This window comes from Ochotona curzoniae, unplaced genomic scaffold (assembly GCF_017591425.1).
Source record: "Ochotona curzoniae isolate NIBS_2020 unplaced genomic scaffold, NIBS_Ocur_1.0 contig_43, whole genome shotgun sequence".
Taxonomy (NCBI): domain Eukaryota; kingdom Metazoa; phylum Chordata; class Mammalia; order Lagomorpha; family Ochotonidae; genus Ochotona; species Ochotona curzoniae.
Genome location: NW_024466218.1, coordinates 16,053,354 through 16,080,651, shown reverse-complemented (window position 1 = coordinate 16,080,651; position 27,298 = coordinate 16,053,354). Strand labels below are relative to the sequence as shown.

General features: G+C 39.2%; 1 protein-coding gene across 3 annotated transcripts in view; it reads right to left on the bottom strand.

The window, feature by feature from the left end:
• PIK3C3 (phosphatidylinositol 3-kinase catalytic subunit type 3) overlaps window positions 1-27,298 on the bottom strand; it is an 89,139-nt gene that overhangs the window by 11,830 nt on the left and 50,011 nt on the right. For all 3 annotated transcript variants that reach the window (XM_040984955.1, XM_040984956.1, XM_040984957.1), the window contains 10 exons: window positions 25,664-25,769; window positions 24,262-24,378; window positions 20,305-20,436; window positions 18,438-18,566; window positions 17,345-17,414; window positions 15,863-15,927; window positions 14,496-14,580; window positions 12,472-12,546; window positions 5,755-5,923; window positions 2,623-2,713 (listed from right to left, as the gene is read on the bottom strand). In XM_040984955.1, the coding sequence (XP_040840889.1) occupies window positions 2,623-2,713; window positions 5,755-5,923; window positions 12,472-12,546; window positions 14,496-14,580; window positions 15,863-15,927; window positions 17,345-17,414; window positions 18,438-18,566; window positions 20,305-20,436; window positions 24,262-24,378; window positions 25,664-25,769 (1,039 nt within the window). The remainder of the gene's footprint in view (window positions 1-2,622; window positions 2,714-5,754; window positions 5,924-12,471; window positions 12,547-14,495; window positions 14,581-15,862; window positions 15,928-17,344; window positions 17,415-18,437; window positions 18,567-20,304; window positions 20,437-24,261; window positions 24,379-25,663; window positions 25,770-27,298) is intronic.

The window sequence follows — 27,298 nt, the reverse complement described above, 5'->3', positions numbered from 1 at the left end:
AAGGCTTTCTTTTATTCCTAAGAAGCAATTTATTACATAGATACAGCCTTAAATTTCTGAGCCATACTAGAATTAACAATGGTTTTCATTGTTAAGTTACATGTGTGCACATATTTACACGCCCTTAAAGTCCAATTACCACAACATTTCTTTAACTCACATGCCTAGGCATGCAGAACTATTTTCAAAGAAAACACCACAACAAATTTCTTCATCAAACTGTGCTCTTTCATAAAGAGAAAGTAATTTCATTTACACCTTACTGTTACTCCTTGTCTTGAAAGACTCAAAACTAATTCATAAAAAAGACTTTCATTTAAAGTAATATACCGTTAAGCATCTCTGTCATGGTAAATTTCATTCAAATAAGAAAAGCAGATGTTCTCTTATTACAATCTTCTAACTCAAAATATTAGAAGTAGGAAAAAACATTTTTCCTTGTATTCATTTCTTAATAAGTTAGTAAAAAAAAGTAATTACAGCAAAGGAATAAATCTGATTCACCAGGGTGAAATAAAATGTATTAATCTAAATATTATTTTCTTGATGAGTTCTTTTGATTACCCAAATTTCATTAGAATACGTCCTTTGAGTGAACAGGAACTAGAACTTAAAATAGAGCAATTAAAAAGGAAAATGAAGAAAACGGAGTCACTATTCAGCCATTACTAAACGGGAAGCAATTCTGAAAATAACTGCCTAACAAGGACTTCACTATTCTTTTTTTAAAATCTGCATTCAAAATTCTGTATATGTGACTGTGTGTAAATAGCTAGAATAATTATTAATCTTTAGGGATTCAAGGTCATTTAATATTAGAGTTCATTTGAGTAGTATATGCAGCTCCTTGTAATACAGACACACACACACACATTTTTTGTTTTTAAACTTAAGCCAAAAAATCTATTTAGGCAAAGAACACAGCAGTTTCACTTAACACATAAAAAAGCATCAGAGCTGAGCAATTCTAAATCCAAGAGCCAGCAGCTTCTCCCAGGTCTCTCATGTGGGTGAAGGGACCCAACAACTTGAGCCATCCTTTTCTGTTCTCTCGGGCCCCAAGCAGGGAGTTGGAATGAAGTGGAGCAGCCAGGACTCAAGCAATTGCCCACATAAGATGCCAATGCCAGAGGGCGGAGGATGAGTGTGCTACACCACCATGCCAGCCCTTAGCCACTTTACCTTATTTCTAGTCTATTCCTTTATTACAAGGGAAGCTGCATGAGGGCAGGAATTTTGTGTTTATAATACACTGTAACAGTGCTTGACACACAGGCAGATAGTTAAAAAAATTACTGTTCAGCAAAATAAACAATAAAAAATTTTATGGACTATATGCATGATCACCATCACTGTGGCTGAGTATAATTCAAATTTTAACACGCACAGTATCTTCATTGATTAAAGAGCACCTGAGTGACGCAGTCAAATGAATATCGGCATTCTCTTACAGTTTAAGCGGCAGTGGATACACAACCCACAGATTCAGAGGGCTGACTGTACTAACATTGAAACTCTATTTCTTAACTTTTTTTTAGGTTACAGAGATCTGTTCCTTAAATCAGTTTTAAAAAATTAAAACATTTAAACTTTTTGAACAAGCTTTACAGCACCAAGAAATTAGCAGAACACTAACCTAACACTATAACACTAAAACATCTTTATTAGTCAAGTCGAACAGCAAAAGTCACCCCAAAACCATAATGTGACGAATGATTATATCCTTTAAACATTTGAGCCTGTAGAGAACAACTATTTGTTGCCTATCACGAGGTTCGTGGCTGAGATTCCAAGAGCAAAATTAACTTAACAAGAGAAAGCATACTGATTGGTAAAGGTATGGGTCGTATGCTGACACTGAAGTGCCCGAGTTCCTGCCACGCACATGGGAAACTGGGCAGCCTTCTTCATTCCTGGCTCCTACTCTGGGCCTGGTCTGGGGCCACTGTGGCTTTCCAGGGGGTGAACTAGCGACGGGAGTGCTCTCTGGGCATCTGTCTCACTGATTTTTAAATAGTTTAATTAAAATAAGAAAATGGGTAATGAACATTGATTTCCTGTTTTTAAAAAACAATTTATAAGCTAAAAAGCTAATATAAACTTTTCTTCAGATTCAATACTGATAATTATACTTAGTTTTAAGATAATTTTTTGTTGCTTTCGCTAATGTATGTTAGATATTTCTTCACCTGTGCCCTGTTCCAAATAATTAGGAGAACCAGGAATTCATTTAGATAAAAGTCTTCATTTCTGCTGACTGCCCTCCCTATCCAGCTAGAACTCAAAGGAAAATCTTGCTGAATGACATCCATAGCATACCTTTGTCCAGAGTGTCAAGTACCAGGTATGCAATTAAGAATATTACAAGACCTAAACTTTTCTGGACAGAGGGTAGGGACTGAGGTAAATAAACTTGTCTCTCCAGACACAATGATCTGTCCTTTTCAAAGTGACATAGTCACAAATAGGGCAGGGATCAGAACTGTAGCGAGGTATTGTATAAACTGGAACTGGTAAAAACAAATAAATAATCATATAAAGGGGCTACTTCCTAATTTATACTAAGGAAAAGAGAGTGGCTAACTCATTCGGCTGTGATATACAAAGATTTGTAAACATTACCTTTTTCACAGTTTTGTCTGGCTCAAGAGCGATATCCGGAATGTTTGCATCAACCATCAAAGAGAACAAATTCAAAATCAAATTTGAGTACCTAAAAGCAAGAAAGAAAAGGCAACAAGTTAGAACATTTCTTTTTCAAATCAAAATATTTCTGATAGTGATGGTATCTGGATTTTTGTAATAATCACAAATATTCAATGGACAATAATGTGTGACTCTACTTCAGTGGCCCAATGTAAAGCAAACCTTGAAAACCGTCATACCGCTGTGTGTCTTCACTGATCATTTTACATCCTATCCTGTGTTACACACTTGAAGAATAATCATCAGCTCACAGTGAGTCTAGTACAGTCTGTACAGTAAAGTGGGTAAGGTACCAAATTAATGCTATGCTTGAAGAACACTGGCCTCTATCACGAAATAAAGTCTTCCTATGAAACATTTCATAGAAAGTCAATACAGAGTAGTAAATACATCCCTACTGGGCACTTCGTGCCTCCAGAACATTTGGCCTTGGGCAGTCTTGCTCTGAATAGAACATATTTTGTCCTACTGATTTTTACCTTTGGGTGTGGATGCACATTCAGAAAGCTCTGGTTTTTAGAAATGAAGACTCACATTTAGTCTTAGAAAAAATGTCAACAAGTGTCCTGCATTTCCTTAAGGCAGGGCGATTGGCAATGAAATGACACAGAATCCTTAGACCTGTCATGTACCAATTTGCGATTAAACTGCACAGGCTGTTACTTAAGAACTACCTAAAACTAAACTGTAATAATAGAACCCATACACAAACGGTCTCTTCGAGAGTTTCAAATTGCCTATCTTTATCACTTATATTTTTAAAATGTTCTTAACTTTAGCTAAATAGCTTTAACTAAATTCTGTTACTTAGTATATAAATCTGTGAAAACAGATAAAAACATAACTCAGATGTTATTCCATTTTTGTTCACTCAATAATTTTCTTCATTCCACCAACAAATATCTACTGAAGGATTCCAGGACACCAGAGATACAGGGGTGTGTTGAACCCACAAGACTCCTGTTGCAATCAGGAAGTCTACATTCTGGAGGATGGTGGGACTCACACCAAATCGAGGAGCAAAGTTAACTTTTATTGTGGTTATCTGATAAAAAGCAAGAGGGGTGCAGACACACAGGTCAGAGATTGAGGGGTCAGAGAGAGAGAAGAAATCCTGACAAAGATGCATGATTTTATTTTAAACCAACTGATCAGCTGCACTTATAGCGTGGCATGACAGACACATTCTGTTACACAGTCTTTGTTTGTAAAATGTATCCATCATTGATTTATTTAGAAAAGCAGAGGGGGCCCAGCGCCTTGGCGCAAGTGGTTAAGGTCCTCGCCTTGCAAGCCCGGGATCCCATGTGGGCGCCGGTTCTGATCCCGGCAGCCCCACTTCCTTTCCAGCTCCCAGCCTGTGGCCCGGGAAAGCAGTCAAGGACGGCCCGAAGCTTTGGGACCCTGCACCCGCGTGGGAGACCCGGAAGAGGCTCCTGGCTTCGGACCGGCACAGCATCGACCTGTTGCGCTCACTTGGGGAGTGAATCATCGGACGGAAGATCTTCCTCTCTGTCTCTCCTCTCTGTATATCCGCCTTTCCAATAAAAATAAAATAATAAAAATAAATCTTTAAAAAAAATAGAAAAGCAGAGGGATAGAGAAGAGGCAGACAGGCATCTCAGGTTCGTTCACTTCCTATCAGTGCACAACAACTAAAACTGTTAAAAGCTGCCAAAAACTCGTAACTGTTGACCTTGACAGAATTTGTTTTATTACAGAACAGTAATGGAAAACCTTTCAGGGGAAAACTGTGGGAAGAAAAGGAGACAAAGCAAATGGGGAAGCATGGATTGTAGTGCAGGGCAGAGAAACAGGGAAGGAGGACTTTACCAATACCCTGGCCTAGCCCGCCGTGGCCTGCAACAATCCAGAAATGTGTCCAGACACTAATACTCAGTGTGACCCAAAGGAGGAGAGAGCAGTTCCAAGTTGAGATCCTCTGATCTGAGCCAGTTTCCTGGGACTAGAACACCAACATAACCCAGGAACATAGCCTCACTGCAGAACTAAAGCAGAAATCCAGAGGATTTTCACACAAATTACAGTTTTCAGTCAACAAAAATACACTGTTTTAAATAATGTATGTGTAAGTGAGGCAACAACAAGTAAAAGCCACCGTATGTTAATTAACAACAAGGAGGATGACAGAGCATGGATGCATAAGAAGCTCCCTGGCTACCGGCTAGGTTTTCTCCTGGAAGAGCACGCATGCAGGTTTAGAACCCAGAGTGGGGATTATCTGCTTGACTAACAGCATTCAATTTGCATAGTTAGGTTGAGAACACTATTAGAGTTAAATGATCCTGCCATTTTTGGCTAATCATCTGTCATATTTTAAGTTCAACAAGCATGGGGGTTGGCACTGTGGCATAGCGAGTAACACTGCTGCCTGTGCCCTGGTTCTCCTTCAGACCCAGATTCCTGCTGATAGCCTGCAAGAAGCAACAAGTGTTTGGAAAACATGGATGAAGCTCCTGGCTACTGGCTGTGGCCTGGCTGCTTTGGCCATCTGAGGAGTGAGACGGCATAGGGAAAGATCTCTCCCTCTCTGTTTCCCTTCCTCTAGCTGTCTCACTCTGCATCTCTCGTTGGGTTCCGAAAAAACAAAAACATCTTGAAACATTCCAAAAATCCATTCTCAATTGGTGAAACCCTTCTTTCTGCCACAAGGTAGTAGACCCAGGTAAGATTACAATCCTTCAAGACAGCCTTCAGGAAGATCTGAATGACGAGGTCTCCTCACCCTGTCTCCATCCCAACACTGTCAAAATACACACAGCATCCTTTATTTAAATGATGGCAAGCGTTCCTATTTGCCTGTCTTGTATAACACCAACTTCACAGTTGATAAGATGCAGCAATGAGATGTTCAACAGCAGAGCAACATATTGTATGCTGTTTTCCTTTAATATCACACTGCTGATCAAAACAGGTATAGATGATTATTAGGAAATAATACAACCTGTACTTTACTGAAAACAAGTAGACATATCTGAAAACTCCACTTCTTGTTCTAGGAAAGAAATGCCAAGCAAATCAACTTACCTCCGGAGGTGGAGAAAAGCCGTGTAACACTGTTTACGGAACTCCTGGTACTGTTCACTCTGCGTGCCCCCCATTCCTTCCACCATTTCCTTATTCAGCTTCATTGGAGGAGGAAGAGGCTTCGGATCTCGACCCAAAATATATCCAAAGTCTATGTGGAAGAGTTTACCTGGATATTGAAAAGAAACTCATCTGTTTCAAGAGTTCATTTAAAGAACAAGCAGCAGTACTTTTGCAAAGTAATCAGCTCATGATGAAGCCTATTATATGATTTGATTTTCTAATTCCAGGATAGGGAACAACTTCAGAGCACATTTTAGTTCATTTTACTCACATTCAGTGAGATGAAACCAAGCTCCACAGGGTTGATGTGGTGGCATAGGCAGTAAAGCCACTGCCTGCAGCAATGGCATTCTATGTAAGTGCCACTTAGTACTGGCTGCTTCACTTTGACCTGGCTCAATGTTAATGTACTTGGGAAAACAGCAAAAAATGGCCCAAATTCTTGAGCCCCTGAATCCACATGGGAGATACAGGGAAGCTCCTGGTTCCTGCCAAGTCCAGCTCTGACCACTGCATGATGTGGGGAGTGAACCAGCAGAGGGAAGAGCTCTGTCTCTCCCTCCCCTTACGGCTCTGCCTTTAAGTAAGTCTCTCCCTGATCCACCAAAAAATCATCATCCTACGGTAACATTAAACATAATTTCTGTTTTTATGTGTCCAGACTTGAAGCAATCAAAGTCCAGGTAATGTTTTAAGATATGAGTCAAAATTAGAATTCTGGTGCAAAATTCTAAATGCCACGGTTTAAGCCAAATCCAATTCATAGAGCAAACCATTTATTGTAAATCTCTCTCAGATGAAGCTTTCCTTTTATTGACCACCGCATACTAATACTCACCAAAGCTCACACACATTTCCAATTACCAATGGCTTCATTTGAAGCATCCTCAGCTGATCTATGTCACGTCAGCACTACAGACCAAGAAGCCGAAGGCAGTACTCATGCCTGCCCGGGACTGAACACATACAGCTGCAGGTTCCCATCAACAAATAGGATAGCAGTGATTGAATCAACGGCACAAATATGCAAGAATATGATGGAAGACTTTATGGAATTCTCCATAGTATTCCTAAAATCTTTCTCCCTTCCCCCTCTCTCTGGCTTTTCTCTCACTGAAAATCTGCTTTTCAAATAAAAATACACATTTCATCTACATATATATATATTTAGAATTGTATTCACAGAGAGATTAGAATGGAGTTTTATGTTTTATATATTTACGATCATAATACACATCTTTAATAGGGATTTCATTTCAGGATCCCAAAATTTGCTGCATTATTCTTAGAATAATGAAATGCATTTTTTCCCATACCCCTCATCAGGCTCCCAGGGAAGGGACCAGTATTGGACTGTAGGCAGGTTAAGATACAGCTTGGGATCCTGGTGGCCCATTTCAGTTCCTGGCTCAATGCTGCTGTGGCTCGGAAAGGTGTAGAAGACCTAGGCACTTGAGCACCTGTTACTCCTGTGGGAGACCATGCAGTTCCAGTTCCTGGCTTAGCTTGGACCAGACTCAAGTGAGAGCATTTCTATGTAAACCAGCAGATGAGAAAACGGAAGATGCATCTCTGTCTCCCTCCTTTTTCTCTTAAAAAGAAAGAGGGATAAATGGAAGGAAGAAGAAAAGAAAGGGAGGTCAGGAGGGAGAAAAGAAAGCAGCAGCTTTGGAAGCAGGAATTAGATAATTCCAGTACTTATTGGAAAACATCTTGTAAATTTGTTACAGGCAAAGGGTATGCAATCTTTTAATTGACTGAGTTGATGAAAAGCCATAATCAAATTCTAGTAAGGATTTCATGGCCTTCAACTAAATCTGTTACCTCTTTTGAACTAAGCTAAGTACTATTTTTTAAAACCAGTACAGTACTTAACTGTGCCCTGCACTTTAGCAGATGAATGATCAGTTTTGAAACAAAGCTGCCGTCACGCATGGTTATTTAATGTGCCCCACGCATTTAAAAGAGAACTTAGTTCTCATTTTCTCCCTCTCATTGAAGGTCTTACTGGAATTCCAATGTGCGCTATGCATCACTGCTTGTAAATGGATATATTTCTATCCTTCTTGTAAGGAAATTCTCAAAGAACAAGATTACTGCTTAATTATAAGCCATTAAAGATTCAGTATTGAACAATGAGACCATTATTATGCTTCGCAGGTTCAAAGAGCCATGTCGTCTGAAAAGAGGCTATTAATGTTTTAAGAAAATTCATCCTCCCACACAACAAGGGAATATTTTTTAAAGTTAATAACTGTAAATGACACAGCATCATAAATGGTTTAAAATACTCATTTCATGGAATTAAAAAAATGTTTAATTAAGAAGTTCAGGGTGTGAGGTTTACTCAGATCTCTTAAGCAGTCAGGAGATGAAATACACAGAAAACAAACCAATTACTGACTTTACTTTCTTTTGTCCCTAACTTAAAATACATGGGAATGACATGATTAAATTCTCCTGTTATTTGCATGAGTGACGTGAACTTACTTATGAAACTGGAGCCCAAGATATTTATACTTGTTGAATTAAAAAGGATGATGGCTGAATTAAAGCTAAATAACTTAAATATAAACAGCTGTAAAGCACCATCATTTGAACAGTAAGCAAGTTCTATATTATATCTCTTCTGAGCACTATACAGAGAGCATTATGCATAGAGAGCATTGTGTGTCTATTATATATATAATTCTGTTAAAACAAAACAACACAAAGCAATGACAACTGAGAAGAGACCCTATGAAACCAGCAAAGCCTTCAAGAGGCGCACTGCCTGAGACCTGTCTGCAGAGCACTCCCACAGAACGGCTGAACTCATCCCAGTCTTCAGGACAAAATGCAGATTTAAATGATGCCACAAATTCTTTTTCAACACACATATTCCTTGAGGATTTCCAGAAATTCCTTCTTAAAATTGAGTAGCAGCCTTCTTGCTATTTCTAAAAATGCTTCCAGTCAATCATATTCTAAAACACATCATGGCCAGCTGGTAAGGAAGATGCCGCAGCCTAGCGGACGCCGCCCTCTTTGGGCCCAGCCAATGGTATTTTCACTAATAATTACATTTTCCTTTGCACAAATCAAACATATTATTATTTTGAATGCCAAGATTTACCCAAAGAAATTCAGAAGGACAGTATTAAACCCGTAACTAAATTGGCTGTTTCTCTTTTATAATCCCTCACAGAGCATTAAAATAAGGGTCACTCAATGGAGAATTTAAAACGGTAATGATTTAAAGGAATTCAGATTTTATGCTGAGAAAAGGAACGATACCATTTGTTTTTATTATCAGTAAAACTATGAGTCAAAACAACTTAATAAAGATGAAAAACATTCTCAGCTCATGGTAATCAATCCAACAAATAACCGCTTCTAGCCCTACTGTGTGTTTACAGCACCAAGCAAACTCTACTGGATTACACCTGCTGCTCTTCCCCTGGAGACAGCATGCACATTCAGGAAGACAGGGAACCATCCACACGTGCACTGGAACCTTCCGGACGTCCCCTGATGTTGCCCCTAGAGAAGTCTCCGTCAGCTGCTCTGCGAGAGTGTTTCTCAGGACTTAAATAAACATGAATGTCTAGTTCATAAAACTAAACATTAATATATCCCTGGGGGGGAAAAAGCATCCAAAAGATGCAATTAGGATAACTGTAAGAATTAATTTCTTTGAAAAATGGTTCAAAACATGTCACCTTCAGTTTGCCAAGACAGACAAAAGAAAAAAAAAACCACAAAACCCACCTCTTCTGTCCTAAATTTTCCATGTACTAAAGATACCCAGCTTGTAGTTTTCACTTGTGAATATTCTTCAGTTATTTACATGTAAAAATTAATATTAATTCTATTATAAAGTCTGTAAACCATAAGAAACCAAATGTTTCTGTTCCCCAGGCTCTTTTTTTCCCCATAACATTCTTCAAAGCTTTCAAAAACAAAAATTTAGAATAAATTCAAACTACGTTTCAGTTAAATGCCTATAAATCCTTTTTTCAATTCTTCATCATAATTTAAATTTCGTTAACTTCTAGGCCAGAAAATGCAATTATAAGACAATAATAAGTGAAAGACAAATCACCTCAAATTTGCTTCAAGAAATAACGCTGTAATTGACAACCACAGGCAATACACTGACAGACTTAGCTAGGTCCACTTTTAGCGTGGGCTCACAGCGCCATCTGCTGCACAAGCCTTGGAAATGTCAATCAAAGCAACCAAGTACAGCGATGGGAAATAAAATCAGGCAGGGAGGGGGGAATACAGGCATGAGATTCACATTTTTTCACTTTAGCATTCCCCTGAATAAATTTCTGAAACTCTCTATACACAGAGAATTATTCTCTTACATATATGTGTAGAGTTCTTATCTGGATTCTTTTCTATCTCACACAGATTTACGGAGTGGAACAGTTCTGAGAGGCAACCCCCCCAAATTCATCAGTAAAACAGACTGTGTGTTGGCTCTTCCGGTCTCTTCCCCTGACAGGACACTGGTAACTCCTGAAAACTACTTTCATTCGAAGCAGAATCACAGTCTAAAACTGTCTAGGCTAGCAAGTAAGAGCAGAAAACAGAACTGCTATGCCTCAGTGTTATCACGCCTACCCCATCCCCTCTCCCTCTGTCTTTTTTTGTTGTTGTTTTTAACAGATTTAACTTTCATTTATTTGAAAGGGCTTTGGTTCTTAAAGGTGAGTCTGGAGCACCCTCTAGTGGAAAACTGACAAAAACATGCTTTGGGCTTCAGTTAGGAAGGTTTTTTTTTTAAAAGTAAGTTTGCATTAAATAAGTAACAGACATTGGGCCAATAATGTGCATTAATTTCACTGCACTTTCTAAATCTTACTTCTAAAATGCACTCCTCCTTCAACATACACGGACAAGCAGCACCTCTCAAAGTGCAGCGGAAAGCACTCTATTACATGACAAACTGTTTAGCAATTTAAAAGGAGATGTTAGAATCTAAGAGTTTAATGTAATACAAGGGTAATGCTAATCTATATTTTAGAATTCCACTGAGGTTATATAAAGATAATCCAGAAACAAATGGAATCACTTTGGTAGATGGATTCTTATAAATCAAAAAATATGCCCAAAACTTCTTCCAAAAACAATTCTCTCCAAACACATCGTGATATTTTATCAATGTCCTTAGCCAACTGGCCAAGACCCTCCCGACAGCAGGCCTTGCCACCTGCTGGTGTCCATGAAGACATGGAGAGACACTGCATCCCCCACCACGTCCTTCACAGACGAGCCTCAAAGGCTGGACGGAACATCACTGCAGCAAAGCAGGTGCACTTTACAAATGACTACTCCACATTTCCGGCGCTCTGCTAAATTCTGGCTATCACAATCGGGATAAATAGAAACAAAAGGATATTTTTATCTAAGGGTCCAGTATAAAGAGCAACAGGAAAACCTATTTTTGGCAGAAGTATAGACCAGAGAATAAACCCTACACAGAAGAGCAGAGAGGCTTTCTCATTGATTCGCTCCATGCTGAGTACCTAATGCTGGTAGCTAGGTTCTGTTCAAACTGGGGAGGCTTGCTGGTAACCCGGATTGCCAAGGCCCAGTTCTCCTGGAATCTGGATCCTGAATGGGGGGATGAGGACAAAGTCACCTAATTTTACAGGGATAGATCTTCTGTCCTGCTCATTTGGTGTTCCCAGGAGCTGGCGGGTACTTAATAAGGACTCTATGACCTCAGCTAATAATAAAGTGCTTCAAAGAAAACAAAGGGTCATACATACAGGGATAAAGAACAAACCATGTATGGTTAAAAGGTAGACATATAGGAAGGACTTTCCGAAAGAGAAGCCATACGAAATTAGGCCTATAATCAGCTTCCCAGACACCGAATAAAACAGAAGAGGAAAGAACAGGTGCTTGCTTGAGGCAGAAGTACAGTGACACCCAGAAGGCTGGGTGTGGGGGGAGCAGTGCAACAGCAAGAATGATCCATGGACAGCTAAATGGAAATGCACAACAGACAAGATTCAGTACTAGATTCACCAGCTGAGATGAGGCTAAGAGCAGCACTGAGAATCAGTTCTTGTCCAGAGGTTCAAAGACAACTAGGTAGATGATGTTTATGGATGTGGAAAGACAATACAGGGGAGGGTCCTGGGGAGGGAACGGGAGAATGGAGGCAAAGCTTACAAGGGGCCATACCTCCCGCAGGATTTCAAGGATTTTGGCATTTTAATTTAAATTTAATGAAATGGATAGAAGTAAAAAGCGATAAAAAAATGATGACATTAGAAGATATGAGACTAACGACTTATCAGAAAGGAGGAGAATAATCATTCTTTAACACTTACAAGGAGTAAAAGAAAAATAATTAAAGATACAGGAGATAAGCAGAGTTTAATAAGACAAAGAATGTTCCAGTACTCTAAGCAGAGGTGTAGAGTTTCAGGACTGGCTTTCTTGCATAGGTTATGAGCTTTTTCACCAAAAAGGAGAGTTTGAACTATAAAAATGCTAATGATTATCTGGAGGCTTAGCACTGAAGTGGATATTCACAAGGGACAGTACCAGTGGAAGGACTGTTTACATTCCTTGTTGCTATTGAGTGTTAGACAACAGTTAAAACTCATTAGATCATCAAACGCATGTGTGATAGTAGCGATTACTTGGTACCTGTCTTTGTCAGCAAAAGGTTATCCAAGTGCCTGTCTCCAACTCCAAGTATATACGTAATCACACAATATCCAGCTGCAATGAGAAAAGAAAAATTAGCATGAAAACCACATGCGAGCCATGTCACCCACAGCGCGAGATGCAGAATCAGAGGCTTGCTGTTACTCTTGATTTCTCATCCAACTTTTTATGTGTGTAATCTTCCTGGACAATTCTGGGAGAACTGTAATTTGAAACTAACCGGAATCAATACTTGCAAGAGAAACAAAAAGATTGTGTTCAGTATTAAAAGTCGTTTATATCAGAAATAAAGTCTGTCAGGAACTTGAACATTTACATTTCATTTTCATGTTATTTCAACAGATGAGAAGAGAAAATGCAAGACTTAAAAGTCTGTTCAGGGCACAGCACGATAGCCCAGTGGATAAAGTCACACGCAGATTTTCACGATGATCTACAACACTCAAATTCTTGTTCAGAAAACTTTTATTACATGCAGCTGAATCTAATGAAAACTTCAAATAGTAGCTATCTTCCTCTAGCGTCACTGGGACCATTCCAAGCTCACCAGCGCACAGCCGACTGCTCTGTAACAAAGCAAGTCATATCGAACAAGCGGCGTTCAGCACAGAGAAATCCGGCCATGCTCTCGGTGCTCGATGGATGAGCATACGTGAGATGCAGGAGAGGTGCGAGACCTAATTTCAAATTAACTGTCCAATTGGTATCATAATTTAAACTGCCATTTTTTCTACATGAAAAATGCCAGTCACATTTTCATGAGCTTTTGTGGAAAAATAGGCCATTTTTAAAAACAGACTATGCTGTGATATTAAGTATGAATCTATTATGTACAATTTTGACAATTTCTCTAAATTAGCAGTGAATATGTACAAGGCGTACACAGAAAGATATGTAAAAGCAATTTTAGGGCATGAAAAATAACTCATATAATTACTTGTAATGCTTGAGAATTAGGTGTGCTGAGTTAAAGCAGTCACACATTTTTTTCCTGTGCCCTCAAATCCATGCCTGCTCTATGAATTCCGTGATCAACAGAAAGTGACAGAATAAATGGGCAGCTTCCGAGCCCAGGTCATTAGAAAATATCTTGCACAGGTCCGATGCGATAGCATAGCGGTTAAAGTCCTCGTCCTGCATGCGCTGGGATCCCATATGGGTGCCAAGTTCTAATCCCGGCGGCCCTGCTTCCCATCCAGCTCCCTGCTTGTGGCCTGGGAAAGCAATTGAGGATGGTCCAAAGCATTGGGACCCTGCACTCATGTGGGAGACCCAGAAAAAGCTCCTGGCTCCTGGTTTTGGATTGGCTCAGCTCCAGCCATTGTGCTCAGTGGGGAAGTCAATCAACGGAAGGAAGACCTTTCCTCTGTGCCTCTCCTCCTCTCTGTGTAACTGAAGTGGAGGAAGAGAGGTGGGGAAGCAGGCAAGACGACGCATAAGAAACAGAAAGCAAGCGAGAACCAGGAGTACTGCAGTGTAGCCTTTAAGTCTGATACCACAGCTGTTTTTTCACAGGGCTGTTGAAGAACAAAGACTGCTGTGCAAAGGAAAGAACTCCTCCTACGAAAGCACCTCCTAAACCACGAATCAGCATGCAAGCTTAAATGTTTAAATAAGTGTTAAATTTCTACAAAGTCCTATTTTGCTCCCCGCACCATGGCTTGAGTGTGTAATCACACGCATAAAAATGATGTAACATAAATAAACCATTTATAAAACGGGTACGAAATAATATAGATCAAGCAGATACGTATTGTTAAATCTTTAATCTAGGTAGCTTGCAATCACAAAATAATTAAGTGATTACAAGGTGAAGATGAATACCATGTTACCACATGACCTCAAAGAATTAATGACTTCGTCAACAACATATTTTACTCTTTTTTTTTTTCTAATGGAGGATTTAAACCTTACCACCTTACAAACGTAGACACATGTAGCAGCACAAGGATGGCCTGCCTTCCCGTTCAAACAGATCCCTGGCAGGAAGCCGGAAAACTCACCACAGCTCTTAACGTAAGTGTCCATGACCTCAGCACTTATCCCATTCGGCCCATTCTCACTCGGGGCATGTTTTCTAAAAAAGTTCTGAAAATATATTACATAACTAATATAATACAATTTAATACAACACAATTCAAACAAATTATATGCTTTGGAAGTGTCTAGTTTAAAGCGTCTAAGAGTAAAACAAATCTAGCACATTGGACGAAGAGCATGGAAACACTGAGGAAAACAGTACATATAACATGTAGTGTTGTCCAGATTACCAACTCGATCCACTCCTTCCCATTTAAAAGTCAGAGGAAAACACAGTATGTTGTTGCAAAGTGTAAAGTCATGCACTACTGAACTTCCAAATTTTTGAGCAACTTGTATGTTCGAAATAGAATAACTTAGACTCTAAATAAAGAGCTCCTACAAGTCAATAAGAAAAATACAAGCAACCAATGCGAACATGGGCAAAAGATACAATCACTTCAGAAGAAACAAACAGCCTATCCATATATTCTTACATGTTTGACCTTATAGATTAATAGTTAAATGGAAATTTGAATCACAATGAGCAGCAAGAGTTAGAAGGTTAACAATACCACGATTAGGTAATGACGTACAGCAACAAGAAACATGAGAGGGAAGCAACTTGAATTATCCAACAATACCCCGTGACTCAGCTGACTCTCAGGGTAGACAGGGGACAAAGAATGATTAGTATCGTTGTCTTCTTTTAAAAAAAATTATAACTACAGAACAATAGAAATGATATTATGAAGTAACGGCTTCAACCAGAACCTAGGTAAGGGTTTTACACGCATTTCAGGCCATCTTCAGAAAAACCTCTAAATATCACAGCTGTAAAAACTAGCTTGAAAAGAAACGAAGGCCACCCAAAAGTTTCATCTGTTGGAAGGACTCACAGATGCTATATTTAATTGCATCAAACATAAGGTCAGTTACACTGAAGTGATACGCAAAAGAATGGGCATGGAAAATCAAAATTGATGACCATATTGGCCCCGTAGCTTACCTCTCCTCTGAGGAAGCTCATTGCGCATGATCCTTCCTGCGGCGGGGCAGTGAGGGGACAGGAATACAGCGCTAAAGCACAGGGAGACTCTCCCTGCAGCACTGTGCTCAGAAACAGAGCAGCTCCGCACCGCTATGGCATATCCTGGGAAAGGGACTCCCTACACGCTCTAACATGCACAACCTGGCCACAGTATCCACTACCGACACAAGAAAACAGTTAGATGAATGAGGACATAGGGAGGCTTTGATTTGTATCTCAGTAAATGCCTTACAAAGGCTGAATTCGCTAAATGAAAATATTCTAGAGTTACTTAAAAAGTCATTGAAATTAAAGCCATACCTGAATACTGCCTTCTGTATCAAGAACTTCAGCAACAGGAACTGACTGGATAAACTGCATGAAGCCTAACACAGAAACGTATGCAAAGCAGTGAGCACAGTGAGTGACGAATGGACACACTTCACTTAGGAGCAACTTCTAAAATGTCTATGGAAACTATGTTTACTCTAGCATAGCTTTGCTTTTTTTGTTTTTTTGTTTTGTGCGTGTGTGTTTTTTTTTTTGTTTTTTTGAGAGGAAAATTTAAAAAGTAATTAAAGCATGAAATAGTTGTTTGTTTCACCAAAGTAACTACAGATATGAAGATTTAAGACTAAAAGGATTGGGCCCGGCAGCGTGGATTAGTAGCTAAAGTCCTTGCCTTGAATGCACCGGGAACCCATATGGACACCAGTTCTAATCCCAGCAGCCCTGCTTCCCATCCAGCTCCTTGCTTGTGGCCCAGGAAAGCAGTCAAGGAAGGCCCAAAGCTTTGGGACCCTGCACCCGTGTGGGACACCCAGAAGAAGTTCCTGGATCCTGGCTTTGGATTGGTGTACCGGCCATTGTGGTCACTTGGGGAGTGAATCATCAGACAGATGATCTTCCTCTCTGTCTCGCCTCCCCTCTGTATATCTGACTTTCCAATAAATAAATAAATCTTTTTTTAAAAAAAGTAAGAGTAACAGGATTGTGAAGTTTTTACTAAGCTGCATGCAAACATTCCTAGGGAATCTTCAACTTATAGAAGTTAGTCAAGCAGAAACAGATTTAGAGGCTTGACATATATCATATGTACATGGACACACTGAGAAGTACTTCAAAACGTTTACAAGAGAAAGAACCTTTAAGTAATTATGCTTCCTCTAGCATAATGTTATGTATAGTTTTTCATAATATATACTTTCCAGGAAGTTTTTGAAAATCTCTAAAACTTAAAAAAAAAAAATCAGCTGACATCATCATTTGGTGAATTATCAGCAAAGCCCAGCAGAAAACCTTCAGGCGCCACAGTACATGAACCACAACCACTTCTAGTATTTAAAAATACATCATGGAAGTGTTCATTTTCATTCCAACTATATTGTTTTACGACATCAGAAAGAGGAGGAAGGGAGGAAGGAATGGTGGCCAAACAGAAGAAAGAGAAGGAAGAAGGAAGGGAGATAAAGCAAAGAAATGAGGCAGGGAGAAGTCAGTTAACCTAACTGGCCTTTAGCACTCTACAGAAATTTTCAAAAAGTCTAGGTTAAGAAGAAAAAGTACACTCAATGGAATGAAACAAAAAAAAAATCCTGATTAAAACAAAACAAAACATGAACTATCAAAACTGCATGAGCAGGACCCTCGGAGCATGTCCCACGTCGGGCTCTGGGAGGGGTGGGGGGCTGGGTGAGGCTTTTCCCTTTATCTCTCCCCTGACCCCGGATACAGAAAGAAAGGACAATATTAATGTGGGGAAAAAAGATTAAAAGCAAAACAAAACAAAACAACACAACTTACCATGCTTTGTGCTAGTGGCTAGTACCTTATATGGTGTCAATTTCAAATCCAAATTTTCTTTCCGTAACAGCTTTTGATGAAAAGATACGATGCATTAGGCATATAGAAAGATCATCAAGAAAACCTTTTATGGCCAAATACAGCAGGTATGTAATACAAAGCAGGAAGCAAACCCAGATTAAATTCAATTAAATTACTTGGCTCTGTTAAAAGTAAACTAAGTGTTTACATTATGGCATAACAAGTTTTTTTTTATCTGTTCTAAATCTCTTACAGAAATTTCCAATAAAAAAATGAAGTTTTTTTTCCTTTGATTTATGCCGACCTTTGTACATACAGACCATATTAGAAATCCCCGAGGAGAAAGAAAAAAAAAATGAAAGAAAATGAGAGCAAAAAAGTTTCATTTAAAGCCAATGGCAGGTATGGGAATAGAACAATAAAGATCTAACAAATTAATAGAATTGCTAAATTTGACAGAGAACTTGATTTTCAAAACAACTAATTTTTAAATTTCATATAAGTGTTTTTGTCATGTTTAATAGTCTATTATGTAATTGTACCAATAAAAAGCAGGTAGAAAAGAACAGGGGAAAACATCGCTGCAGAGTAAGAAGTCCAAAGGCCTCCCAGTTCTCGGGACCATCAGCCAAGGCTGCGCAGAGAGCCACTCTCAGCCCTACACAACGCATGTCTTCACACTCTCTGGGTTAGTTTAACAGATTAGGAAAAAGATATTTTCCTTTGGAGACTGGCTTATTTCACGAATTGAATCCATTTAGCTATGAAAGACAAGATTGATTTTTTTTAAATTCTTTTTTATGCCTGAGTAGTATTCTTTACCCAGTCATATGTAAACCAAATTGCCTCAAATATGCCTTTTCATCTGATTTGCATAAATTCCCAGAAGCAGGTTAACAAAAAGTAGGTCAACAATGTACAATGCCATATCCATCACAAGAGTCAAAGTAAAGTATTGGAAAACTGTTTGCTCAAGATTAAGTGAAGATTGTGGCAAGTGCCACCTTCTCTGCAAACGGCACTTGTCATGAAAAGCTTACATTTGATGCATCCAACATAAAGTTATCTTTACCTTGTCCATAAGTGAGATGATCTGAAGAATAAGCTGATCTTGGCGTAAGTCATCTCCATGCTTAAATATAACTGGGTATTTGCCTCCGTCCTCTGTCTTAAAGAACAATTGTGCAGGCATCAGGGCACTCTGGAAGACAAAAATATGATTTTCAAATTTGTATGCAAATTAATGCATTGAAGATTTACTACACAGAGAAGGAAATGCTGCAGATCATAAATTAAAATACTAAAGGACTAACGTGTCAGTTGGTGGGTGATATTTTGTAGAGAACAATGAACTAGCAGTTTCTTTCACGGTTATATGGTGGTAAAAGCATAAGTTCTGGAAACAGTCACTTATATGAATCCAAGCTAAACCAAAAACTAGTATTCTGACACTGTTTATATTCTTCTAACCGTTTCCTCATCTGTAAAGTAAGGATAGAATGTCCTTTGCAGAGCTGTCAAAGCAATCCCAATCCGGATGTATCAAAGGTCTTATATCACACCTGATGCACAGCAGACATTTTCAACTTAGCACCATTGTTAAATGAGAAATATACTGGAGTTAATAAGGTGATACTACGAAACATAAAAACATACCAGGTAAAACATGAAGAAACCTGCCTCTAATGCAATTATTTCAGGAAGCTTGTGGGTCCAAGAATCAAAATATTTATAGGATGAAGGAAGATACACATATTTTAATTTTTTTAATTCTGGAATAACTCACTCTTACCTACACTCTTCCCTTAATTAAATGAAACCCTCTACATTAGATTTTTTTTTTTTTAAGCATTTGCTTATATGAAATGGAGAGTCACAAAAAAAAAGGAAGAGCAGAGAGAGAGAACTTTCATCTGTTCATTCACTCCCAAAATGGTGGCAACAGCAGGGATACGGCCTGGCCAAAGCCATGAGCCACGCTTTGGAATAGCATGGAAAGCCATTGCCTAAAATGTGGCATCCCATATGGACACAGGTTCTAACCCAGCTGTTCCATTTTCAGTCTAGCTCCCAGCTAACGTGCCTGAAACAGCTGAGGAAAATGGACCAAGTCTTGGAGCCCCTGCACCCTCATGGGAGACCAGGAAGAAGCTCATGGCTCCATATTAGCTCAGCTCTGGTTGTTGCAACCATTTGGATCAGCAGATGAAAAGATCTCTTTGTCTGTTTCTACCTCTCTCAAATAAATAAATGAATCTTAATGGCTCCATTTTGCACCCCACCCAAATTTCTACCCTCCCTCAAAAAAAAGGAAATAAGGGGAGACTCATACAGATTCATGCATCAATTGTCATATTGAGATCAGTAGGCGATTCTCTGTGGGGGAAGGAGGAAGAGGAAGAGACCCTATTGCTTTTGATCTTTGAAAGGAAATTACATCAAATGCAATCAAAGGAAAAGATACCACAGCCAGGTATTTTGGGGGGAAAACAAAGCGTATAAGTACTCTCATCTAACCATCTTTATTATGAAACTTATGTTTCAGTTTCACAATTTATCTTTTAAAAATTGGTTTTCACAGAGCTTGTCATTAACAATTTACTGAAAGAATTAAATATTTCTAAACTCAGATGCATAAAACTATTTCAGTAAATAAATGCAGTGGAAACAAAAGGAGACCAAGGTGATGAGGTGTTCCAAGTAACTGGGCTCCTATCGGCTGAAGCTCCTGGCTCCTGGTTTGGCCTGGTTCTGTCTACGGCATTGCAGCCATGTGGGTAAGCTCACTGTTTGGGCTCTTAACCCCCTTTCAAGTGAACAAAGAAATTAAAAAAAGAGAGAGAATTATGAAAAAGCAATCATTCTCTAAGATGGTGTCTGCATTCTGGTCTTAAAAAACTAGGATACAATTTTACATATTCAAGGTCCACCAAAATTACCTTAAATAACGTAGCTGTCTCTGGAATAATTCCTCTAATTTTTACTTGCGGTTCTAAAGGCAAAGGTATAAGTTCTACATCTGACAAATTCATCTTTTCATTATCTCCGAGCAATGCCTGGAGTCTCTCATTCTGGCAAAACAAAACAGAAAAGATCCTTACATTAGAATGGAAGGAAAAAAAGTGTTTAAAAACTGTAGTAAGCATTTATGAACTGATATTAACTTAATAATACTTTCACAGCATCCTCAAAGTATATGAACACTAACATAAGAGAGAATGTGAAAACAAGACAAGCAGATAAGCATACATAAATAACTAACAATAGTAGCAACATCCTTAAAAAAACTCCTTAACTATGAAACCCAGATTTCACAGGAAGGGCATACAACACATTTGATTTACTGCAACAAATTAAGAATAAGGAAGATACGCAAGTTGAATTTATCAATTTCTACTTCCTTAGGGTCTGTGAAGCCATGGAAAGAAATTATAATTGCATTGAAGCATAATCTTATTTACCAAATACTAAGCAAGAATTTCCTTTTGTTGCTCTGGTACATTTTTGAGTTGAAGAAGGAAGCTGAACTCACTTGGTGGGTGAACCCTACCTTCTCTTTCACGGAGTCCATGTGATCAAACTTTTCCTAAGCTTTCAGCATCATTCATTTCCCTCACAGGCTAGACATACTGTGTGGAATCAAGTCAAGAGTAATTGGGAATCTCAGATCCCAAGAAACATCTTTGTCATTTTTCAAAATCTATAATGTTTAGGGGAAAGTCTTTACTCAATTTCAATGCCGCAATACGTTTCTTTATAATGTTGCAGAGTCTTGAATTCCATTTTTTTTTAAGATTTTTTAATTTTTTTATTGCAAAGTCAGATATATACAGAGAGGAGATACAGAGAGGAAGATCTTCCGTCCAATGATTCACCCCCCAAGTGAGCGCAACAGGCCGACCTGAAGACAGGAATCCGGAGTTCTTCCGGGTATCCCACAGAGGTGCAGGGTCCCAATGCTTTGGGCTGTCCTCGACTGCTTTCCCAGGCCACAAGCAGGGAGCTAGATGGGAAGCAGGGCTACCGGGATTAGAACCGGCACCCATATGGGATCCTGGCATGTTCAAGGCGAGGACTTTAGCCACTAGGCCATGGTGCCGTTTGTCAGCAGGGAAAAACTGAACTTGTCAAGTTCAGTGACATAATGCACTTCAATTGTAATGCTACCATAAAGAAGGTATACTGATGTGAAATAATATCAACTACTTTGAGTTTCAGATTATTCTTTTAACAAATTGATAGTTGATCTACTATAAAATATTTAAATTAAAAAAAAAAGGCTCACAAAGTAATTAATAAGAGGGTGAGAAATCCAGCCACTATCACACCTTAGACCATTACAAGCCCTCGGTTCTAGTGTCTAGTACTGCTGCTAGATGACAGCCTGATCACAAGGCTCTCTGCCCAGACCATCCAACAGCTTCCACAACATCGCCAATCCAAGTCTATACAATGGCCCACAAGGACACATTCCACCTAGGCAGGGATTTCAGGCAATTCACAGTGAATTATGAGACTATTTTTGTTCAAGGTATTTTGAAATCCGTAGATTTTTAATAATACTCACCAATTTTTCAGAAACTTTGTAATTCCCTCTGATCTTTATCCTCGGTGCTTACTGCTTGCTCAAATGACTGTTCCTCAGTGTGGCCTTCACCAATCCCGCACCTGAGAACTAAACTGCCATTCTACTTGCCCTCAGCACACCCTTGGCCCCTCCCTGCCTGCCTTTCCTCCATAGCTCACAATGCTATCTAGCATCCTCTGTATTTACTTAATTACGTGCTTTCTCTTCTCCAACAAAAATGTAACCTTCACTGGGAGTAGATGGTTATAGTTCTCCAGGGCTCACGGAAGCATGAAGCACTGAGTGGGCATGCAATGTTTTTTTTTTTTTTTTTTTTTTTTAATGTAGAACAATCAAATGAGTCATATTGCCTTTGTAATTTCCCACACAAAAAAGATGCCTTACATCATTAAAAATGAAAAGCTTAATTATTTTAAAAAATATTTATGGAAGTGCTTTTTTTTTTATTAGAACTCCAATATCTATACTGAAAAACTTCCAAAAGAATTTTTCTAGAGGCCAACGTTTATTTGACTCATGAATTCCGGGATTGGTAAGGTATCCCAAACTGCTGCCCCTCCATGCTACAGGAGTATCTCTCTTAGTCATACGGCTTGGGAAGCGCTGTGTACAATTCTGAATCAGTTACAGCTCGAGTACCTCTTATGGAAACTGCTTGCAACAAGAAATATTTCAGAGCTCACAGTTTTTCAAATTTTGAAATATTTGCATAAGTGCATATATGCATATTTGCATATCCTCTTAGGAGTAGGATCAAAGTTTATATGCAAAATTCATTTATGTTTCATATATACTTTAGCCACATACCCTTACGGGAGCTTTAAAAAAGTATTTATTATTTATTTATTATGTTACTTCTGAATGGCACAGTTATAAAGAGAGATTATTCATCTGCTGATTCACTCCCAAATGGTCGCACAATTCTTGAGCTTTATTAATGTCTTTTTAATAATCTACATGAATTACAAAATTTTTTTTGCCTCAAAATATTTAGCTTTTAATTCCACTTTCACTTTGTGAAATACAGTAGTGTCTGGGATTGTCTGACTTAGGCTAACTGGTAAGATCTGCTTTGGGAGCAATCTGTCATGATACAGGATGCTGAAACAACTGTAGCCAGAAGCTTATTTCTAAAACCCACTCTACATTGCAAAACAACAGGAACTCCCTCTGCTGGTGGCAAAGGGTATCTACAGATTTATTTGACCGGATTACTGTCCACCACAACCAACAAAAAGGCTAACAATCTACAAGATGCTTCCCCTAAATTCTTCCCGCTCTAACCAGGTGAACATTAGTCCTTGTTCCTATCTTTGTTAGTAGTTTTTAGAATTGATCACTTGCTTGATCCCTGAACCTGATAAGTTCTCCCCTCCTCACCCATTTCAAGTTTCCTCTGACAAGCCTGGAGAACAACAGCAAAAGTCACCAAGAAAAATATTTTTCCTTAGTCTATCAATCAGAAAATATGCCACACGAAGAGCAGTGTTCACCTGGTCTACCTACACAGATGCAGGGGGATCCGCTCACCAGCCACGGGAACAGACATAAGCAATACAACAACCAGCAAGGCAGCTGCTGGCAAGTCACGCTGAATCTCCTTCCTCTCAGTGTCTTCCAAATGACTTTTGGGTCTGTTCTACATCAAATATACTATACTTTGATGACCTAGGACTCTAAAATGAGAATCAGAAAAGTCTTGGACATAAAATATAGACTTAGAGCACTCCTGAGCACCTGGCTGAGTGTTTTAAACAGAGTAGCGAAGAAATCACTTGGGTGGCCAGTGCTGTGGCATAGAAGCCTAAGCCTCTATCCGCAGTGCGAGCATCGCCTGGATACCCATTTGAATCCTGGCTGCACCGCTCTTCACCTGGAACCCTGTTAACCCACGCAGGAGTAGGGGATCTGGACTGGGTTCTAGCAGTACCCAGCTTCAGCCTGGCTGAGCCTCAGCCGTTTGGTGAAATCAGGGAATTAACTAGCAGAGAGAAGCTCTTGTCTCCATTCGTACTGGCTGTGAAAACACTGGATAAATCATTTGACTTCTCTATGCCTTCTTTCCCTCACAACTGGACTAATACAGTATCTAAATCATGCAAGGCTGTTATGAAGATTAAACATATCACTACATGTAAGTTCACACAACAGAATTCTGCATATCGATAATTTTAAGGATTGCTCCTTGCACTGTAAGTACACTAAGAGAAGTTCATGTGTCAACCTCTAGTGGCAACAGTCAAAACTCACTATTTTATTATGATAAGCCACTGCTGGTCAGAAATAGAAAATAAACTCATAGTCTTACCTTCTTCTTGCGATTTCCACTTTCACGTTGCACTGCTTTCATTAAATGAACCAACCGATCTACAAATGTCTGCTGCGCAGCAAGCAAAGAACGCATCACTCTGACAGACTTATCACCCTGAGGAGAGTCCAAGCAAAGGAAAATAAGTTGTATGAAACATAATGATCAAGATATCTCTAAGAGCAGGAGTGATTCTTATTGAGTCTTTTAATAGCTGTAAACTTCTAATACAAAATGAAGTTTAAAAAGACCCATTTTCTTGATTCCAAGCCAATGAGAAACCTGCAATCTTCTGTACCACTTGAATCAGTTTCAGCAACCATCAGGCTATCTATAACAGCATCCCTGCCCCACATATAACCACATGACTAGAAGGAGTCTTTTCCCTAAAATGCTTTCACTCACTAGTTTGAAAAGCATCTGAACATCTGTGACGTCTTCAGAAATTGGCTAGACACGAAAAGGGCAGAAACACAGGCCAGCACTGTGTGGGAACAGGTTAAGCTACTGCCAGAAGAAACACAAGTTCAAATCCTGGCAACTCAATTTCAAATCCAACTAGAAATCAGGTCTTTGCCTAGAAATCAAATGCAAGCTAAAAAGACTATAAAGTCTTATGTATTGGTTGCCACTTCATAAAATGTATCACAGTGTCTAACTTAACATATCCTATTACCCTAGTAAAGGCAACTGGGCAATTCACTCTCATCTCAAAGACAGGACTGAAATGTCTACACAGGACACCAAGGCCAGAAGTTAGAGATTCCAAACTGGAAGAGAGGACCAAGGGCTTTTTTGACCATCGATTTGAGACACTCAGAAACTATGAGCTCTCTGTATATAAAAGCTTAGTGCTAAAGTGCTTAACAAGTTTCAACTTAAAATGTTAGCCAGTGAAAACGAAGCAGCAGATACAAGACGCTATGAAGTAAATTATTTCTATAATGAAGTCACAAATTAAGAGTAGCTAAGATGTGACACTGCAGGAAGCAGCCCCGCCAGGTGCGTGGATCTCTTAAAACTAGAAGGAATCACTGCCAGTTTGGTCAAAATGATGTCTAAGTATTGACAAGGAAATAAAGATCAAATCTCCATATTTTCTTTTTCAGGCTTCTTTGATTAAATCAGAGAGAACCTCTCTGTGAATAATCAGAGCAAGCTCCTTAGGCACTGCTGGCCATGTAATTCTCTTCTATAAACTAAAAGCAGTAACAGACAATGTGAAATGTATGAATACTGACACTTTATGTTCAGAATACTTTTCAAAAAACTATTCCTGTGGTTTGCTTTTAGCTATTTAAAAATATAAAATCTATTCTTAGTTCAAAGGATGTACCATAACAGGAGCACCCAGAGCTGGCTCAAGCACAGCAGCTTGCCATTCCCCACATTAGACGGTTACCTTCAGCAACGCCTGGCTGAATCTTCTCATTACATTCAAATACATCTCATGGGTCTTTGGATCTCTCTGCTGAGTGTCTTGATCCTCGCATTCCACTATAACATACCTTAAACATATGTTTAAATCACTTACAATGTGAAATAAAACATTTATTTTTACATGATTTAAAACTTTTCCTTTAAAACAGGCTAATTTACCATTTGCCCAAAAAAAAAAAAAAAGGTGTGGGGGGGAGGTAATTAATAACAGACTGTATCAGAACCATTTCAAAAGTGAAAAATTCCAAGAGGTCAACTTGCTAGTCTCTCACGCCTCTTGTCATGCTGCAGTACAAGTCCTCCCATCCTTCCTGGCCCTTCAGGCTGAGCTGGCGCTCTCACTGACTCTCAAGGAAGTCTGTACAGACTTAACTTCTTCAAATGCTGAGAAGGTGGAGAATTACTAGGCAACACAACTAACACTGAAAATGATTCTTTGTAACTCTTTTATAGGTTTAATTCATGACATCTTTCAAAATTTATGAAGACACTAATGTTGGGTATTGCTTCCTAAGAACTATTATCACGTGCTTTTAAGTTATATACATATATGTTACGATATATCCCAACATATATAATGTAACATTGCACAAAAGCAATCCAAAGGCTAACGGGCAATGAAGGGGCCTGGAAGCCTTTGCCTCCTTACTTCCCAGCACCGTGCTGTATCATGGCAGGTGATGTTCTAGCAGTCCCCAGAGTTGTCTAACCCAGAGTTTTCAGGAAAGTGATAGGGCAAAGATTTCAAGATGCAGAAATGCCTTCTAGGATTTCTCGGTACCAGAAGTCACTACTAGATACATATGATTATCTGGAATAAAGTTAACTAAAATTAAATGAAATCTAAAATTTAGTTCATTAGAAACACCTCACATACTTCAAATGTCAGAGCCACCTAGAAAGCACTGAAGATCATGTCCATGGTTATAGAAAGCTCCACTAGGTTGCTCTTTTCTAGGGTAGTGAGCGAAGAACTGCTTAGGACTAAACTCTTACTTCCTAATCATGGTATTCTAGTTAGAGTGTTTATTTTAAAGGCATGTAAGCAAAATAGTGGCTCAAAGCTTACATAAGCCCAATATACCCTTCATTTAAAATTCCTGATTGTCTGCTATTTCACTATATATTGTTTATTTTCTTCTGCACTTATGCAGGGGGCTGACACTGCAGCAGATCGAGTTAAACTACAACACGTGTCATGAGCAGCCTGCATCAGAGGGCTAGCATGAGTGCTGGCTGCTCTGCCTGAAATCCTTCTTGCTAATGTACCTTCAAAAGCAGCACAAGACTCCCAACTACGGGGACGCATCACTCACCAGGAAGGCCCAGACACAGTACAAGGCTTTGGGCTTCAGCCTGGGACAAACCCAGACACTGCAGCCCGTTTGAAAAGTGAGTCAGCACGTCTCTCTCTCCCTGTCACCCTCTCCCCTCTCTCTCCTACTCTCCCACTTTCTGCCATTCTTCCAAAAACATAACCAAACAACGCAGGCCATACTGCTGAGTTCAGGTCTCCATGACCACCAATACACACGATGTCTAGTATTATTTCCTGTGATTGAAGCTATATGATCATGCCCATAAGGGTCAAGTATCA